Source organism: Peromyscus californicus, unplaced genomic scaffold (assembly GCF_007827085.1).
Source record: "Peromyscus californicus insignis strain IS unplaced genomic scaffold, ASM782708v3 Scaffold_8__1_contigs__length_139910024, whole genome shotgun sequence".
Classification (NCBI taxonomy): domain Eukaryota; kingdom Metazoa; phylum Chordata; class Mammalia; order Rodentia; family Cricetidae; genus Peromyscus; species Peromyscus californicus.
The window spans coordinates 44,759,417-44,779,831 of NW_026294606.1; the positions used below are offsets into that span (position 1 = coordinate 44,759,417).

Below are 20,415 nucleotides of genomic sequence, written 5' to 3' on the forward strand. Positions count from 1 at the left end.
AGATGATATCTTGGTTGACGTAGAAGATATCAAAGAAGTGCTTTACAATTATGAAAATTATGCACTCTTTGTTAAATAGGGATAACTACTTGTCTTCTAAAGATAGTATTTTCTGTGTACAAACTTAAAAATTTTATCCATAATCGACAAAATTGTCTTTTCAAAATTAAGACCAAACTTCACATAAATTAATCATTCTTTGGGGGTTACAAAGTTTATTTTATGATTCCAGGAATTTTGTTAGGAATTCAGCTTCATGCATAAAAACATTGCAAGCAGAACCTTCTCGGAGGAGCTCAGAATGGAAGGCCAGTGTGCACTGTCTGTGCCGGATGCTACAGGTGCTCTTTGCCAAGACCACAGTATGGACCATCCATTGTGGGCATTCAAACTACAACAAGGAGCATTTTCTCTTAACCCCTCCCATTCCTCAGCCATAGTCACTCTATAGACATACTCAAAATACCAAGATCAAGGATGCCCTGAATGTTAAATCCCATGGTGGTAATCTTGGATGGGACAGGGTTTCTCACTAGGCCAAAAAAAGAATTTTTTTTCTCCTTAAAAAAAGTTGTATTTTTTCCCCTTAGGAGAGAGATAAAAACAAAAGACATAAAGTAATGAGTTTAAAGTGGATTTTTCTTTCTAATATGATGTGTTGGGTCAATGAGACTTGGTTATAAGTAAATAATAAGGATAAAGATATACATTAGCAAAAAGTTATCAAATTCCCCCTTTTTTTCATTTTCCCTGATTATTATTTCCTTCCTCAACAGATGATGTAAAACTCTGGGCAAATTTCCAAAATAATTAAGGCACAGAATACATTTTGAGAGGAAAAGAAAGAAAAAGAAGGAAAGAGAAAACAGAGAGAGAGCAGAGAAGAATAAAGAATGTTTAAAAACTAAAAAGAAAGTTTAAAAATAACAATAATAAAAAAGGAACTCTAGAAGAGCCAAGACTTGAACTAAGTATGGTTTTAATTCTTTTCCACCAGGTCTTACTTAGCCTTGGCAGGTCTCTGCTAAAATGCAGGAGTTTCATGGATGTGGAAACTGGTGATGGAAAATGCATTATTATACACAATTGTTGTACTTGAGAGAAACTATATGGAGGAAAAAAATAACACCCTAGAATAAATACAAATGAAATTCATGTATCAAAACCAATACTGTGAAAATAGTTTAAATGTTTCTTGAATTTATATCTAGTCATTAACCTAAATGCAGATTTTAGTTCATGCCACCCTTCTGCCTCATGGTCAGAAGGCCTGAAAACCTGTGGTGTGGAAAATTGGCAGGATAAAGAATACTGAATTGGTCTCCATGGAAAAACAGAACTTGGCAGCCATAACCGCCTCCCTGTCTGGTCTCTCTCCCACTTCCGTTTATTCTTTCCTGCTAAACCTTTGTCCCAGGAAAGAGGCCACACATTAGGTAAAGCAGGAAGCAAATGTCAGCCTGACCATTCATCAGTGACTTTGAATCTCTCCTCAATGTAAGCCAGTTTCTTCTGAGATCGCAAAAGTTGGGCTTTCGATGATTTTGGTTGCTTCTCAGGTGGGAAACATGCCTCACCCAAAAGACCCCTGAAGAAACTGTGATTCCTACATGGAAACGATAAATCCATACACAAATCCTGTGGACATCAATTTCCTCCACCCACCCTGCTTCACTCTCATGATGATTTCAAGGAAGGCTGACATTTCCTTGGAATTTTATTCTGTGATCTTCCCCAGATTCAGGCTAAATCTCTCCTAGGCTGTCCCTCAGCTGAGGCTCCACTGCATAGCCAGCACTGGTGGACAAAGTCCAGGCCCCGTCTTGTCCCTGGCCTCCTATAATCAGTCAAGGAATCAGCTTACTGGGACCCTGCAACGGGTTCGGGGTTCTTTGCATGAGCAAGCTGGAGGGAGTGTTGTGTCGCTGTGTGGTTACTCTGCCTCATGGTGGTTTTCACCCTGATCTTTTCTTTCTTTGCAGCTGGTAAATAATCCTCTAGCAAGCCAGGCCGCCGCTGCTGCAGCAGCCATGGGCTCCATAGCAAGTTCACAGGCCTTTGGCAATGCCCTCTCCAGCCTTCAGGGGGTCACAGGTCAACTAGTTACTAATGCACAAGGACAGGTGAGTGGGAGATGGGAGCAAGAGCGAATTTTTATGGCAGATTGAACTCAGAAAGGAAATGAATTTCTTTTGCATGACAGTGATATGTAGCTGCATCTATTTGAGGCAAATAAATAATGTTTACTAGCAATGTCAAGAGCAGGAGAGGGGTTGGGAAGTGTTTCTATATTTTAGAAGCAAGATTTTTCTTTCTTGCCCCCTAAAATGTCAAGGTTTGATTTTGTTTTTGTTTTTGTGAGATGACTAGTGTTATGACCTGAGTTAAAGAATTTTTTTCTCTCTATTGGAACATTCTTGAAAATAAACAATCAAAAATTGAATTTTGGAAAGGAAACCTTGCTTTGCTTTTTTTTTTTTTAACTTTTCACTTTTAAAAAAATCTGATGTAATGGGGAAACTAATATCTTTTGCTGGTTACTCTGATATGTCTAAGCTAACCTAAGTAAATCCAAGATCTGTATGTGTGGGGAGCTAATGCAAAGTCCTTTTCCAGCAACAAAAGGAAAGGGGGCATTAGATGCCAGCCGCCCTCCAGCCCCTGGCACTCTCACTGATTTTCAGGGACTCAGGAGGTCTCTTGCATGCCTGTTGATTATCTCTAACCTGTCAGGTCCACTAAGCCCTCCCCATATCACAGGAGAGTACGCATTCTCCAACTAGGTTCATGTGTCCATGTCATGTTCACCGAGGTGACAGATGACAGAGCTTCAGTGATCAGTAACCCTAAAAGCTACAGAAAACAACAGAGCAGAGTTGAAGCTGATGATGTCAGGGTGCCCTCCAATGGAAAGCCAGAGTCCAGCCTCACTGGTTAGTGACTTTAGTTTTCTAGTGTGTCCATCTATGATTACAGAGAGAACATTATTTCTTTACTTAACAGTGTGTTTACATAACTCCCTGCTACAGCTGCTCTGCGAAACCAGGAATCTCAATATCTTAAACTCTTGGGTTTTTTTTATTTTACATAAAGCATAAGCAAAGATGCATTATAAGCTAAACCATCTCTATATACAACCCAGGAAAAGAAAAAGCTGACCTTGTTATATTTCCTGGGCGGGTGTAGGATTGTCCCATCAGAGACCCGAGGGCTGAACGATGGAGCTTGTCAAAGAGAGGCCCCATGCAATGAATCATCTTATCACAGGTGCACACCACACATATTAAAGGAGGGTTGTATGAACACTGTGCCCTCTACAGTAACCTTTCAATGTCTGCTTTAACCCTTGTTCCAATTCCTTTTCATCAAAGGATCATTTTATGCAGCCAGCTCTAAATTGAGGTTCTCAAAAGCATATTAAGATTTCTGAAGGGCTGTGGGTATCTGGGTAGAGGAAAAGTAGGATTTAATATCTATAACTCATTCCGACTTCAGGCCCGTGCTGGAAGCAGCTTCCTAGAGCTATGCCCAGAAATAAAGCAAGCTCAAAATGTAAATTTTAAGAGTTGAAGATCAAAACCAAATCTATCCAGATAGGCATTTCCCTCTGATTTTTCTGTTCCACCATCCAAGAGAAATAATGTTATGCCCCCACACAGAGAAATGTTTTAGTGTAAAGGACTAGTATGTCTTACTTTTCAAATGCTTTGGTGGCCGATTAGCCAGTGGTAACTTCTTACGGGCCAGAGTCCCCATCTGTCACTCTAATATCTGGAATCTCTCTCCCAGTCCACAAGAATCCCAAGTTGAATACTCACAGGGCAGTGTAGACACTGAATCAGAATTGCTCTTAGTGTCATTTATTATTATTATTATTATTATTATTATTATTATTATTATTATTATTATTATTATTTTACAAGTTGTATAAGGATGGTTTATTTGTATTTATAGTAAACAAATTCCCAAAGGTGAACATCTACTATCATAAGATGGGGGCAAAGTCATCTGAGATGTGTTTCTTTGTCTTGTGCTAATGTGATACAAAGGAGGTGAATATATGGAACCAGATTAGTACAATTTGCCTTGTTTAACATACCCTGCCACCTAGAATTGCCACACTCAGTTTATTTTTCATTTCTTAAAGTCTCTGTAGAGGTTTCCCAGACAGATAGGAAGAAAAAACTCTTTGAATGTTTAGAAACTCTTTTATTTAGAAACTTTTTTATATTTGGAAGTTTGTCAAAGAATAATGCCATTAACATGTAAAGCTAGGTTTAAGAAACAGGATTTATTGATAGTTACATGGACAAATGGGAAGATTCGTTCCACACAGAACCATCAAGCAAGGGTATTGTCATCCAAATGTCTATCCTTGTCCTCACTCCCTGAGATTCTTTCTGCATCCTATAAACAAAAGATGGGATTTAAGAGACCTAAATGAGCCTTCAGGCCTACCCAGGGATGGGGTTAAGTACCAATTCTCTCTGGTTTTCTGAGTTTCAGACAGAGGCTTAGCTTACCCAAGCCTACCCTTAACCTTCAAGGAGTCATCTGCTGCAGGCCACACTCATGACTGCTCAATCAGCCTCTGTTCTGTGCCTGAATCTCCTTCAGACTCTTGGTCTTCTGGTCACAACAGCCAGAAACCTCATCATCTGACTCTTGCTATTTGACTTGCCTGCCTTGGAATCTGTGTTTTCCAGAAACTAGATCCCAGTAAAGGCATAGATGCGACGTCTGGATATGTTGAAGAACGAGCTTTTCTGCTGTTCTGCTGCCCCCAGCCTCTAGTCATGACAAAGACAGAGAAAATTTTCCTCCATTTTCGTACTTTTCTCACTTTGCCCTCTCATAACTAGATCACTAGAGTTAACAATTTAACAGACACTACAAGACAAGAAGGCAGTCAGTGTCCCCTGGTAACTAGTGGTCAGCCATGGACATTGACTGCAGCACTGCTGAGGACAGTAGAGGTCTCTTTGCTTCCTGGATCGGAGACTCAGGCAAGAAGAAAAAGAGTAAGGAGTAGGGTGAAGGATGTCATTCCAAATTCAGTCTGCACAAGTTCCCTGAGCCCTTTGGGCCTCAGTCTTCCGAACTACACAATAAAATCTGAGCAAACCCTGGACTATGGAAGATGGCTCAGCAGTAAAGTGTTGGCCATGCAAGCTCAAGAACCTGAGTTTGCTCTCTAGGATCCACATTCAATCTGGGCATGACAGCATGACCTTGTAATCCTGGCACTAGAGAAGTGGAGACCTGAGGATCCCTGGCTTGTTCGCTGGCCAGCCTAGCCTAATCAGTGACCCCTGCATCCCAGTGAGATAGCTTGCCTCAAAAAGCAAATAGACAGCTCCTGAAGAATGACATCCAAGGTTGGCCTCTGGCTTCTACATAGACACACACAGACACGCAGACACACAGACACAGACACATACAACCTAAATCCATAGGCTATAAAGATTAAATAAGATTGTGTCATAAAAATACCTCCAAAGAGTTTAAGGACACAACTAAGATCAATAAACAATGCTACAATTATCATCATAATCATGGTTCATGGTGTTGTTTGGATATGCAGCCAGAGGCAATAGTATGGTGTGTAGGCAGACAGAAAGGGATCTGTAGCCAGGCTGCCATTCTGATCTCTTTATTCTCTTTGTGCCATGATTTCTTTTCCGAAAAATGGGAAGAATACTGAGAATACTAGCATCATTTCCCTGGATTAAAGTGCTTAGAATGGGGTCAATCACACAGTCATATCTCAGAGCCACCAGTCAGTAAATGCTAATCAAGATGAACGTGAATCAAAGTGAACATTTTCCTTTGGTGCACAGATGAAGGTTTTGAGAATGTGTGAATCTCAGTAGTGGGTTGTTCAGTCATCTTAGGGCATCTCAACCTTTCTCAGAACAGTGCGCCAGAGGGCGGAGAGTGAATGTGCCCATGTGTGCTCCTAATAGTGTTTTGAGGAATTGGCAAGTAGATTTACCGTCAATTTGTTCAGCTACAAAACTGCTTCCCTTGTGTCCCTGGCAATATCTCCTTATTGGCATTACTACAGAAAAGTAAAAGCAAATGAAATTTTATTTTATCCTGGGGTTAAGGAAAGCATTTTACATTTTAACTGAAGCTCATGACTGTTTCCTGATGAAATCAAGTCCTCTACCACTGTGGTAAGAAGCTTCCATAGGTGGTAGTAGGTGAACTCCGATACCCACCTTTGTACTTTAAAGAGCCAAACATAGAAAACACAAAAGCAGCTAAACAAAGTTACTTTTTTAAAAAAAAAACAGGGTTACCCCTGCCCCAGTCTCCCAAGTGCTGAGATGACAGTGTATGTCACCACACGTGAGGATCTTTTTCCCATCAATTTTTAAAAAGAACAGAAAAGGGTAAGGACACATACCCACACAGGTTATTCAGAAATACGCAAGCTTTTATGCAACTGAAGGATAGAGATAAAGCTGGCTCAATAAACAGGAGTTACTGTGATGACATGAGCTGAAGGCTGCCTCCTAATGACCATGAGTGGAAGGCTGTAGTTCGAGGCATGGAGGGTGACCCTCAGCTTCATTTCAAGCTCAACAGTAGGTGGAGGAGGCAATAGGACCTCTGACAGTGCACTTTAGACCCCGGCAGGAAGTTCCCCGACAGTTCAGCTCTCCAAAGAGGGGCAACTGAAGAGATGCACTCCATGCAAGGTCCTCTGAATTATAGTCGTGAACCAAATAACATCTCCAGGGCAACAGCAAATAGGAATCTCAAGTTTTTATTGAAACACAAACATTCCTATTTATTAATAGAGTGGCCTCGTAAAGATTATATAACTTTTCTGAGGCTCTTTTCCAACAGTAAATGAGAAATGACGCATTTAATAAGTTACAGTTATTTCTTTTGAGATCAAAACCCAGCAACTGACCCTATAGAGGTTGCTGAAGTGAATATTAGCACATAATTTAAATGGAACGACAGGACTCTAAGATAAACTCACTGTAAGAGGACCTGAGATGAAGTTATAATAAATACTAATCTCAGTGACAAGATTGAGAGATAATTGATTTGATAATTGTCTCCTGCTTCTCTCCGGGGTCTTATTAGGTCCGTTTAAAGCCATAACTGCACATATCTGTAAAAACAGTTTTCCAATCCTGCAGGAAGAGAAGAAATAGTGTGTGGCTCTGACTGTGAATAAAGCTCCTCCAGAGCCCACGAGACCCAAGCAAGCCAGCAATGGAGAATCTGGGGAGCTCAGTGTAGTACAGTGAAGCAGGCCAAGTGTATACAAACGGAACTTTTCCAAAGCATCATACACACATCTCCATTTTCCTACCAGCCTCAGTTCTCTTGTTTATTTTCAAAAGAAAACAGACAGCCCAGACCAAAAATAATAATAATAATAATAATAATAATAATAATACCTTCCCCTCCATCCCAGAGTGGTAACTGCTAGAAAACTGTGACTTTTCTCTACAAATTTTATGTTTTTGACACAAAAATATTATTTTTAAAAAACAAAATGCATAAAACACTACTTTTTTAAAAAAATATACAAAAACAATAGAATCTATGTAGAGCTTTTATATAAATAAGGATCAAACGTGTTTTGTTGAAAATTCAAAGTTGGTGTCTACACGTTTTCTCCCAAATAGAACAGGAATGACTAAAAGTTTCTTTTCCCATTTGCTCATGTCAGAGGGAAATTTTTAAGGTGTAATAATTAAATCCCATTGAATGAACTGTATTTCAACTGTCATTTTTTAGTAAAACATTTTTTTTTTAAATTTCTCTCTGTCTGAAGACCAGGAAATGTATTTTCACGGGATTAGTAGCATTCTAAGAGTTCTGCCCTGGCTTCTCCTCGGTGATAAAGATAAAATAACCATCAGCCACCCCAATCCTTCTCCTAGCGTACGTAGCAAATCTGCCCTCGGAGCCCAGTTAAGAGCTTTATTGCCTCATTTCAGCGCTGTTTCCCTAAGTGCTCGCCTTACAGCCCCTCAAAATGCTCTGCAAATGAGAACTCTGGCATCAGAGCAGTGGTGCCCCAGACTGGTGCTGACCGCCGACTCTCCTGGTACTGAGCGGCAGTGACCAGTGAGGTTCACAGATGTGACTGGGGTCAGGCCATCAGGCTGTAGACTTGACCTTTCTTAAGCTTTAATTCCCCAACCAACACTTAATAAAATGTACATGCTTTAGAAAAACGCTGCTGCCGGCAATTTTCACTTATTCCTATCCATGTTTTTAAAATGTTTTTTGAAAGCAGAAATCCTTCAGGCGAGGAGACGCGGCTCTGCCACCAGAGCTTTGCCGTGACTTCTGGTCTGTCGTGATGCCTACTTATCCCATTTGTCTCAAACTGTCTCAAGAATTCCCAAGGACCCATAACATGCAAATCAGTGTTGGCCTGTCCCCAAGCTAACTTTCTCTGGACTTTAGAACCTGGAAAGACAGGTGGGAGGTGGTACCAGAGGGCCAGCCGATGGAGTCCTGGTAGTGTCTGAGTCCTTGCCCTCCAAACTCTGATGGAAGTCATGTTTTTTAACCCTGGTGGGCAGTGACTCTGTGGGTGTTGGATAGTGAGGGAGGGATGGCTACAGGTGGCTTTGTTGCAGATTCTTTAAGACTCAGAGTTGTGTTAAGTTTGCTTCCAGCTCTGCCCATCCAAGGCTACTTACTACTCCTGCACCAACCACCCTTCTTCCAGCCTCTCATCCCCTCCATGTCTGATATGGAACACTTACCAGCCCCAGAGGCCCATCAACTTAAAGAACTTTAAAAGGCCCCTCTGGAGACTTTCTTTTTAGCCTCCATCTCTAGCAGAACTCACCTCATGTAACAAGGGAGGTAAGCAGGAATACACAGTAAAAACTACCCTTGCAGAATTCACCCTGAAAAGTTAGCAAAAGAGGACCATGTCTCTGCTACATAAAATAGGATGTTACACTGTCTATTTCTTTTTCAGTTCTGGCCACTGCAGCCTTTTGCTTTTTGTTGTTTTTAATTCTTCATCCCAAAGCCTTTGTCTTCATGCAATCAGGGAAATGGTCTCTCCTGTAGACTCCTAGATGAAGACTTGTACAGTCTTTTGAGGCCAGTTAGTTCCTGGAGCTTCCCAATTAGAAGCTTTAATTCTCAACAGCTAATAAGTTAGAGGATCTATTTACAGCTCCAAGGAGCTGATCAGGGCTACCCTCCTTAACATTAAACATAAATAAATAAAAAGGAGTTGTTCCCTGTTCAGCACACTTCCATTTCAGTTAATGCACCCTTGTGGGAAAGTGCTGCCTATCCCTAAGGAATAATCATGTGCCTCATTTGAGTGTGCAGAGATTTTTAAGCATCTTGGTGGACTGCTGGGTTTTAGCTCCTTTAGGCCAAGTGACATCTGAAAAAACAAATAAACAAACAAAAAGACAAATAGTATCTGCCCTATACTGAGCTGAGCTCAACCTGGGGTGTCATGGAAGACTTTGATGGTCCCACCTGTACAGATGGGCAAACTCTCTAGGAGTTTAGAGGAACACAACTCCCCAGAGCAGCACCTTGGATAAGTGGCAGGGCTGAGATATGAACCCAGTGCCCACAGCTATGATCCTGTGCCACTCTGAGCTTCTCTGGCTGGAAGGCCTGGTTGCTTTCCCAAATCCTCCATGAACAAACAAGTTAGAAGCACAAAACCTAATTCTCCTTATCTGAAAAAAGTGGGGGGGATGTATTTCTTCCTCTATAGTCTCATAGAGTTCTCCTGAAGGTGCATCTATACACCCACCTGAAACCTGAAGATACATGTATGCCTTACAAAATAAAAACAAGGTATTCTAATTCATATGCTTACCAGTTTATCTTCATATGCTCATCAAAAGAACTGGGGAGGTACTTTCAAGGAAGTCTCTAAAGCAATGAGATAGCCTTGGAAAGTATAACTCAGATCTACACTACATCTTGCCAGAGGAAATCAGCCTCAAAATGTCAGGATGTAGGACCCAGAATTCTCCTGACTCCCAGCAAGGCCTCCTAACCATGGGCAAAGAGTAGCAGGTGTGCACCACAAATAGATGCCCAGCAACACCGACGCTTTCCATATAAGCCTCTGGGAGCTCAGTAGGAAGCCCTATCCCAGTCAGTCCTGCAACAGAGCCAAATAATGCTGGAATTGATTAAGCTCAAAGCAGGTTGAGATGCCTCATGTTTCTAAATCTTTCCCCTAGAGACCTACTCCTCCAATGAGGCCTTTCAAAGGACAAAAGAAATATCTACCACAGTATTTTTGTGTGTAAGAAACCATTGATTTAAATTGCACCTAAATTCGGGCCATGCGTATTTGAGGGACAGGGGTTAGTGTCAAAATACAATATTAGACAAATATATCAATTGTCAGAGATTCACATATTTTCAAAATATCTTTTTAAGCTATAACTGAAGTTTAGTGTTGGAATTGAGGAACTGTGCTATTTATCTGGTGAACAGCCCTGACCTAGCCTGGTATTCGGACAACTATACACCAGACCATTAGCTACCTTTTTAATATTCAGATTTTAGAAAAAGTGAGGGATGAAACAGGATCTGTTTATTCATAGTCTTTCCAATTAGGAAATTAAAACTAAGCTTGATCTGAGTTAGAGTGGAAGTAAAGAAAGAAAACAAATGCTGAACTTTGAGTTAGTGTTCCTAGAATATCACCAGCCCCATCTGCAAGCCATTGTTGTCATTAAGACATTACAAGTCAGGGTAGGCCATTAAACTCACATGTGAGATATAGCCACCCTTAAAATAAATATTCTACATGCCAGAAATGCACCCTACATTTTTTGCTGGTCTGTGAGTTGGTTAGTACTCATAAAGATGTCAGATGTCATCAACTTACAAGACCAGTCAGACAAACATGAATAGGTCAGAGGCAGAAAGGAATGGAGAAGTCACAGCTTAGAGCAAGAAACGGGGCCATGTTCAAGTTCAAACCCATGGAGAAGCCAGCCTTTATGTAACCTCATTAAATGCAATGCATTAGCTCCAAATTCCCACTTGTTTTATCATGTAGCTTTTGCCACCTCGAATAAATAACAGTGAAAAGTAACCTCTGATAAGACGTTGTAAGCTGGAATGGTCAGAATACTGCAATACAGTCTGAGCATGTAAGTACAGTTTATCAGTAAATGGCATTAAGCACTCAATGCACAGAGACACAAGAAGAAAGCACAGCACACTCCCTGGATCAGACTCCTGCCAGTAGGTAGTGACAATAACTCAGAGCTCCACTGAAATAACACAGCTGGGCAATGAGTGCCTGTCTCCTCACATGGAAGGGCATCCAGTGTTAAAAACCAAGGCTCTCTAATCAGAGAGGCAGGGACCTACGCTCTCACTCCATTCCAGCATATCCCAGAAGGCCAGGTAAGGCATCTCCCTCGGCCAAGTTTCTCTTCTCTGAAATGATAAAATATCTTCCCTAAAGGGCGTCGGGAGGATCACAATTTGCAGCAATACTAAAATTAGTAAGTGGCTACCATTTACAGAGCGCTAAGTGCCAATTGGTACTTAGCCCTCAGCACGTCACAACCACTCAGTCTGTCTTTCCCACCACTGAATAATGCAGTATATGAGGACTGTACAGATGGAGAGTTTCCAAGGTCACCCCGTGAGAAATGGCAGGAACCAAGCTCAGTTTTGCCTGATGTAAGAAAATTATTTCCATCACATGTTCTGACAACAATTTGAAGCTTCTTGCTTTCTTCTTAATGCATCCCAAGAGCCAAGAACAGCACCTGGTACACAGCGAATATGATATATGGCCCAGATAGTATTTCAGGTATGCTAATATGTTCTTCAGTAAGCATTTTATGTAGATTCAGTGTTTCATTTGATGCTCATTGTGCTCTTTACTATTACCCTTGTTCACAGCTGATGGGTGGACTGGAGGCTTAGGAAAGTCATCCAGTTTTCCAGAGCCACACAGTGAATGAAAGAGCCTAGACAGAAATCCAAATCTGGCTGCTTCAAAGCCCAGATTTCCTTTGAGCAGAGCTGCTATCAGCATAAGCTTTTTTACAAGCCTAATACTGTGCCTGTTGTATGGGAGACATCCCACAACACAGTGTATGTATACTTAATCCCCTTCAGTCAGCTGACCAAGGTAAGGCCCATTGAATATATTAAAGTTTTATGTGAAGATGTTTTTAAACACCATCCACTATCCCTCTGTCAAAGGAAAATGGCCATTTTGAGTTACTTACCTTTCTTCAGCTTCTTGAAAAAATTGACAGCCAGTGTAAAGTGTAAACACAAGAAAGGTTGTTAAACACTTGGGCCTCACATGGAGAGTCATATGAGTCTCAAGCATGCCCTGCCCCACACTTTTCCTTTGACAATATCTGTCAGGAAACCATGTTCCCTCCAACATGCAGGAAAGGCCAGTTTGGCAATATGGAGTCTCCTACCCATATGATTAGCAGGTGGAAAATCCTATTCTCTCAAGAGTAGCAATAGCCCCAGGCTAGGTTATGTCTAGCCTGCCCCTCTCATACCATATGGCTTCTGGACGCAATAGCATTGGCCTTTCTTCCTAACAGGATGTCCTCAATTTAACCAAAAGGCAGAGCCAGAGGGAATTCTCAACCATCAGTTCATTTAAGCACTCTTGTTTTCCTCCAGTGCCCTAGAATAAAAAAATAAAAACCCCTTTCTTCATTGTATCTTCCAGTCATTTTTTAGTCAGCCTTCCTCCACAACCAGAAGCCAAGAGAACTGATATATGCACTACATAAAGTCTGCTTTCAATATACAAGGAACTTGAGAAAATGCAACTTAGAAATGGAAGACTTTGAACCATGAGAATCTTTTCAGTATCATGTGGCTATAAAATAACCATTTAGGCTTTTTGATATAAAGGATGGCATCTTCGAGAGAAGGGATACTGATATTTAAAACATGATGCAAAAATTACTAAATGAACACAAAGGTGACACACTGCATTACCCAGGACTCAGAAAGCTCATTTTGATTTTGAGACCACAAGATCACGTGACACTGTCTATGACGAAACAGTTTTGTAAATGTAACACCTGTTCCCACGATGAAGAACCCAGATGAGTCATGAAGGACTAGAGTAACTGTGTATGTTTTTTGAGAGACATTTAAAACAGAAATAAGAAAACTCTGAAAAGCCGCCATTGGAGTTGACATTTGTCAAAAACTGCCTGATCAGTGGGGATCTGGCTGGAGATTGGCCACCTATGACAATGAGTTCACAGTTTTATGAGAAAAACTCATCAGCATAATTCTAATGAGTCTCAGTCTTTGTTGTGAGAAATGAGAAATGCTGTGGTCTCACCCTAAAGAACATTAAGAAAACATTACTAACAGGAAATTGAAAAAGTAATAAGTGTTAGAATGAGGAGAACAACTTTTTTTTCTGATTGAGCAGTTAGATAAGCATAGCATACAAGTTTCAAAATACATTTAATTTTGCCACAACAATGGACATTTTCTTCACAAAGGAACACATGAATCATCCTAGGCTTGTGGACCAGGGTGATGATAGACAGGTGCATCGCTAACAGAACTTCCGGTGCCTTCACCCCACCATCCTTCCTTTTCCTTGGAGGTTTGTTTGGTTGTTTATCCTCATTTCAATTCAGCTTCACAGCCTAATGCACTCACTGGGTATAAACACAAAACCAAGAGGTGCTAAATATGCATGGCACTTTCCCCAGCAATTGCCAAACGTTCTCTTCACCTGTTCCCACAGAACAAGGACCTATTTCAATAAAGGGTATGGAATATTGAATTAGGAATATTGGAAATCATTGTCATTGGTCCCCATTTTGTTTTTATTTGTTTGTTTAGTTGATTGTGTTGGGGGGCCATGGTGGGGGTTATTTTTTGCCTTTGTTTGTTTGCTATAGTTATTTCTTTCTCCTTTTTTGGATGAAATATAAAATAGATAGTTCTTAGATGGGAGGCTTTGTTGGAGGATATTTCCTGGCTATGAGTCAAGGTGTTCTTCCAAGCAATAAATAGCTTCGATCTGATTTTGTCAATCTGGCAGCAACTAGTAGAAACAGAAATGCTTTCCCTAATTCTAATTTTTTTGTTGTCAGTGGTGATCTTTTTGGCTGGTATTAAAACTTGTCTTGGGGAAAGCCTTGTAAAGGTTGACAAAGTTGGTCCTTCTGCAAAGTGAGAGCTTCACCACAGTTGTGAGGCTCTTTGAAAGGAAAACAGGAACTATGTTTGCAATTCTACATTATGACCAGTACTATAGAAAATGAAAACAACCCATAGTTTAATTTATAAACCACCTAAGAGTCGAATCAAGGAAGAAAAAGTAGTTCTGGTTCTTATTAAGAATTTGCCATCATCTGGTTCTCAGACAGTTGTTCTACTGTCTAGTGGACAAGTGTAAAGAAAATGTTAACACCACTGAAGAGAATCAGACACAGAAGTGTTAGCTCAGTTGTATACCTATTTCCTTATTCTCCAACATAACTAATACTCAAATAAATAATCAAGGAAAAATAATGTAGGGAGGTAGAAATTAAACCCCAGGCTACACAGCTTAAGGGAATTCATTTGCTTTCAGGGGGTTTCACTTTTGCCCTTGTAATAAGTAACTATGTATTAAAATAAACCTTAAAAACCCCAATAAAAAATAAGAAATGGGGGTCCCTTTTATGTGGAGCCTGCCATCTTGACCTGTCTCCTTCGTGAAGACCTCCCCTCCAAATACCACCACATTGAATAAGTTTCATTGTGACCTGTCTGGGAGCTATGCAGATGCTCTACAGAAAAGCCCCACTGAACTTTAACGACAGAAGAGGTGATGTCTTGCAAAACCATCTCCCCCCTCTCCTTCCTTCATTGTCCATCTTTCTAGATGAGTAAAAAACTGTGTGAGTAAACTCAATACCAGGGAAAAGCATGATCCCTCTAAAATCCAAACTTTACCTGCATGTTTTTCAGTGCAGGACAGGTATACATCTGATATGGTTCTAAAGCTTGCACTGATGGCAGGCATCTATATTTTGTTCAGAAAGGCTGCATATACATGTATATGCATATACATGTGTATATATACATATATGCATATGTGTATATATATATGCTGTATATACATACATGTATGTATATGTGTGTGTATATATATATACATTCTTTCAAAATAAAAATGTTGAAAGTGATTTTGCAACCTAGTGAAAATACACAGAAGTGGCCACACAAGAACAGAAGCAAAAATAAGTTCTGAATGAGCATTTGCTGAGCTCTCAGCTGCCAGGTAAAGCCATGTTGAGTACTTTGCACACTTTGTTTCATTTTGGACTTGTAATGATATTATAAAGCAATTTTTCCCCTTTTACAGAGGAGCAGACTGAGACTCAGAGGCAAAGCCATTCACTAGCTCTCCCAGTCAGGGAGGAATTTGCTTCTACCATATCCATCTTAAATTCACTAAGAGAATTACCCTTTAATGGATCTAAGGTGATTTTGGAGGGGGAGACTGTCTTTACTGCTTTGCTGTATCTATAGCATCCACTTCCAAGCGCACTGTTCTTAGCATAATGTTGCGGAAAGTGCTAGCTTACAAATCCCCATGCCCCCAGTGCTGTGCTTTTGTCTGTGTGTTTCTGTGATCCTAAAGTTGAAGCCAAACTTCTTAACGTCCAAAGGGGTTTTAATTCTGGCAGTTAAAGACATCGAGTGGGAGGGTATTCCCAAGTGGGCCTCTAACATCCACAGTAGAAGCATTAGAAGGAAGACACTCAAGTATTCTTTCTCATTCTTTCTTCTTACTAAAATGCATCTTTGGTTGGCCTGAAATCCCCGGCCTTGGCACTGCCACCTCTGGCCACACCTGCCAAAACAGCCATTGAGAATCAGTCACAGAACTTTACAAACACAGGCACTTCTAGCGCTCCAGGAGGCCAGCGCCATAGCCTAGACAAAGGGTCCTATTCACTGTTCACGGTGTCTTCAAGCTCTGACTGCTCCTTCCATGCCTTTACCATTGTCTGATTCAGATTCTCTGTGATGTTCCCTCTCAGTGCTCTTGTTCACCATCTTAGACGTGGCCAACTGCAAGGAAACACTAGATTATACCTTGAAAAATTAACTTTGGTGTAAAATTGTGCTGTTGTCTTTTCCCTTTAGAATAAATGTCCTAATCAGAGATGCCAAAATAACTCCAAGGAGGTTAGCTTTAAACCTAGAACAACAATGACCTTAGAATGAATCCATCATACAGAAAAGGAAAGCACATTGCTTGAACTAGGAGAAATTCACTGTGGTCAGACCAGAAAGAATGGGTAAAGTGACTGGCTGCTTCCATTAGTGTGAGTTCCTCACAACATCTCAGTTCCTTGTTCAAAGGCGGACAAAATGATGCTACTATTCACAAAAGCTACTTGGCCAAACACTGCTGGGTTGTCACAAATATGTGGAGAGGGGGTGTCTCTGCTGATGCAGAGACAGACCTGAGGAAGTCACTGAGTACAGCGTTGATAGGCTCCCTTTTTTTTAAAGTATGGCAACAAAATTACTTGTCAGTGTGACATATGCTGTCACATTCCTTTGTCAGAGTTTAACTGCAGATCAGAGCCTGTAACAACATGTGGCCCATCAGATGACTCATCTGGGTGCCTGGGCCTCTGTGACACCAGTTTAAGACTGCAGCCGATGGCGTCTGTGTGTTGACAGTGAATGCATTCATTCATACACTTCCCTAATTCAGACCTAATTCATGCCTGTGAATACCTGTTAGACTGAGGTGCAGCAAGGTGTTGAAACAACAGCCTGAGAAGCTACATGGCCTTTAACTGCAAGATTTACCACCATCACAAAATAATCTTCACAATGGTGTGGTTTGCTACTGACTTAATGATAGTCCCAACTGGATGTAAGCCACTCAAATTATAACGGAAATAGAAGTCTTTTACATATGTGAGCCAATGAACACTATTCATTTGAATAGTTTTTGTTTAGTTGCTCTTGTATATAAACTTTATTTCTCAATTGTGGCCAGTGCTCTTAACCCATCCAAGAAGAGTCAGGCAGACTTGAAGAGCAACAACCAAGTAAGTTCCCTGTTAGAAAAACAAGAACTCTTCCAAGTCACAAATTATCATTATAATACCAGTATGGGCCTCAGCCTGGCTAAAGCATTCATCAGAGATGAATCATTACAGGTGGAGAGTCAGGGCAATGACACAGAAGATCATTGCAAACGATGCCTGAGCTATTTGCTGTGGGATTGATGGGGCAATAACTTCACTCAAAAATTTCTAATGTTGCAAGCTAGACATGAAGTAGGCTGTGCTTTGTGATTTGAAGTGGAAGCCAATGAATCAAGCATCCTCTGTGCTAAGGATTCATTGAGGCATTTTGCTTCATACTTGGACGACTTCAGTAGCATCCTAACAACTGATCTGGTCTGTAGTCTTTTACCACTTGAGAATATTCTACCCACACTGCCATATTCACACCTGAAACGGCTCCATATCAGCCCTCATCCCCAGCTCCTAACAAAACCTATTCATCATCAGGCATGATGGTACACACTTATAATACCAGTACTCAGGAGGTTACAGCAGGAGGATTGGGTTCAAGGTAAGCCTGGGCTAAATATCAAGTACAAGGCCAGCCTGTGCAAACTGAGACCCTGTCTCAGAATGGTCCCACTCCCCACCAAAATTACCATAAGTTTTTGGCTGGATGGAACTTAACCTTTCCAGGTTGACATGTCTCAGCCTCCTATTGCCTCCAAACTGTTCAACTCATCATCCTCCTGCCTCTTATTTTTACACTAGCTTCTCTTAGGTTTTACCTCATCCTAAACTTTACTTAGCCTCCACATCTTCTGTAGAGTATTCCTGAACCAGCCCCACCTTCCTCCAAAACAATTCATTCATCCTCAATGATCTTGAACACATACCACATGGACATAGACGTTTTTATCACAAAGCCCTTACCTGTTCATCTAGTGCTCATTTCTTCCTTTGACTGATAGAATCTTTGCATTTGACATCATGCTAACCTGTTCCAGCCACATCTGTTCAGCATCCTCTATGGCCCATAACTTAACACTAATAGAGAGAAGAGTCCACCGGTATTCAGCTGCTCTGCCCAAGTCCTTTATAATTCAAGGGAGTATGAATTAGTTTTGAAGTTTGGATGAGGTGAGCAGGAGTTAGATCCTGTTTGTCTTATTGCTGTAGCAATGTAACCTTTTATAAGAACTTCTCAGCAGTAAATTCTTTGCCTTTGTAAGTTGTGTATTCAAATTCCCTTATAAGCTAATTTTAAAAGTATGCTTTCTGCTTTCATCCCCAAACCAGAAATTCTCTATAGTTTTGCCAGATTCAGTATTAATTTCTTGACTTAGTTGAAGTAAGTATAGATAAAGACATTTCCCTTGAATTTCACAAGACCTTTAATTTGAAACACAATTTCCATCAGTAACTGGACAGTGGTTAGGAGCATGCAAAGTCTCAGATGTTTGTGCCTCAACTCCTATTATCTCCTTGTGGAAACCTCTGTGAACCCCATATACTTGGAGGTGTTCTGATTACATGTGTGCTAAGAGGAACCCAAGCCAGACTGAGCATATTAATTCAGCAGAGAATTTTTAGATAATCTAGAGTATGATCATCTCTACCATTTCACAAACTTGAGCAAATTAAAACCAGGATATTTTGATACCTTGGAGGCTATTACCAAGCTCCCAACAGGCACTGACAAGTGTTTGGCGTGCTGATGTGATACCCATGCCGCCAAAAGGAAGACAACAACTACAAAGAAATGTGTGACTTCACCAAAGGCTTCTTGACTTTACACCCATCCCTGCACCATCCCTAATCTCACAGCCAAACTCTATTAGACATCTTCTTCGACTGGGCAATTTCAGATTCCCCTGCCTCTGACACTGCCGCTGTCTAATCCATAAGTGATGCTCACACCCAGGTAAAAGGAGAGGAGAGGTGGGGAAGACACGGTGACAAGCGTTTTAGTTGCAGCTCACTGTTGGAGAGTGAGGCTGTTCCTAGAGGAGAGGCTGGTGAGCTGACTGCATTTGCCTTTCTGTTTCTTCTGTCACCCAGAAAGTAAGTGCATCTCATTACCACAGAGTCAGCACACACACTCATGTCAATCATCTCGGGGCCAGATGCGTCTCTTTTCATCACAATGTGTTCTATAGCTGTCATATGCCGTGCCTTACTCTGAGGCATTCTCTCAGGCTACTTACTCCCACAAACTCCTAAATGCACTGACATCCCGCCTAAAATAGAACCCATAGCCCTCCACTTAAATGCATCCAGCTTCTGCAGCCAATCAGATGGATCAGGAAGGCAAAGGCCTAAGACACTCCAGGCAGCTGAAGTGGGCAGGTCTGTTGCTCAGTTTTCACTGTGCATGTGTAGGCCATCTATATCCAATATAGACTAGGACAGGAGGCTAATCCCATGTCTCGCTCTTACAGTGCCTATGGGATTCACAGGGACTGGCTTTTAGCCTAATATAAGGCCACCCATCAATAAAGTACTTATGCATTATCATCTATTGATGTGGACTCCTCCTGACCTTGCTCGCACTGATGGGACACGTTCATTGCTGTCACCACAAGACAGACATCGAATGCTTGTTCAGTATACCTGTAAGCCTGACAGCTCCATAAGGGATGGCTGGCCACTTCCACGATAATTGCTTGACCTTCATCCGCGTCCACAGACAAATGCCACTGATACCTGATAGTTGCACAGCTTCTTCATTTTTGCCATCCCACAGGGTTGCTGTGATAGAAGCAATGACAGATTGGGGAGGGGGCTCTCCAAAACCATCTGCCCAAGTGCTGTAGTCTGGTGGTTCTCCTGTTGTCCCGCTTACATCTGGAATCATGAATCCCAGAACCCTAAAGTCATTCACTAAAAAAACATTAGCTGAGACACCATGTTCAAAGCCCTGTGTGAGTACTGTACAATAGAAAACACTATCATTTGTGAACTGGATCCACAGGGAGTTTATCAGTCAGTGGAAAATTACAGACAGGATGTGAAGCATTGTCTAAGAGCTAGAGTCCTTCAACACCCAATGTTCAGTGTCTTCCAGGTGGTGGGACTCAGGAAACATATGGAAAAACAAGTATTCAGGGACACCATTCCATCTCTGCCACCTGCAAACTCCTCTGCCAGATTACTCCCAAGAGTCCCTTTCCGCACTTGTGTCTGATGTATTAAGCAGAGACCTAGCTAATCCCCAGCTCAGTTCAGAGAGGTCTTGTAAGAAAACAGGATGACCTAGAACATCAAAGGACAGTGAAGTCATGAACCAGGTCACCATGGCTCACAACTGGGGAACAGTCACTGGTGACAACTTGTAGTGCAATGCTTAGTATGAGCAGAAGAAGTAGCCCCACACTCA

General features: G+C 41.3%; 1 protein-coding gene across 4 annotated transcripts in view; it reads left to right on the top strand.

The window, feature by feature from the left end:
• Pou6f2 (POU class 6 homeobox 2) overlaps positions 1 to 20,415 on the top strand; it is a 502,001-nt gene that overhangs the window by 451,779 nt on the left and 29,807 nt on the right. For 3 of the 4 annotated variants that reach the window (XM_052728712.1, XM_052728713.1, XM_052728714.1), the window contains exon 6: positions 1,983 to 2,123. The exons of the other annotated variant lie outside the window; for it this stretch is intronic. In XM_052728712.1, the coding sequence (XP_052584672.1) occupies positions 1,983 to 2,123 (141 nt within the window). The remainder of the gene's footprint in view (positions 1 to 1,982; positions 2,124 to 20,415) is intronic. 4 annotated transcript variants of the gene reach the window in all.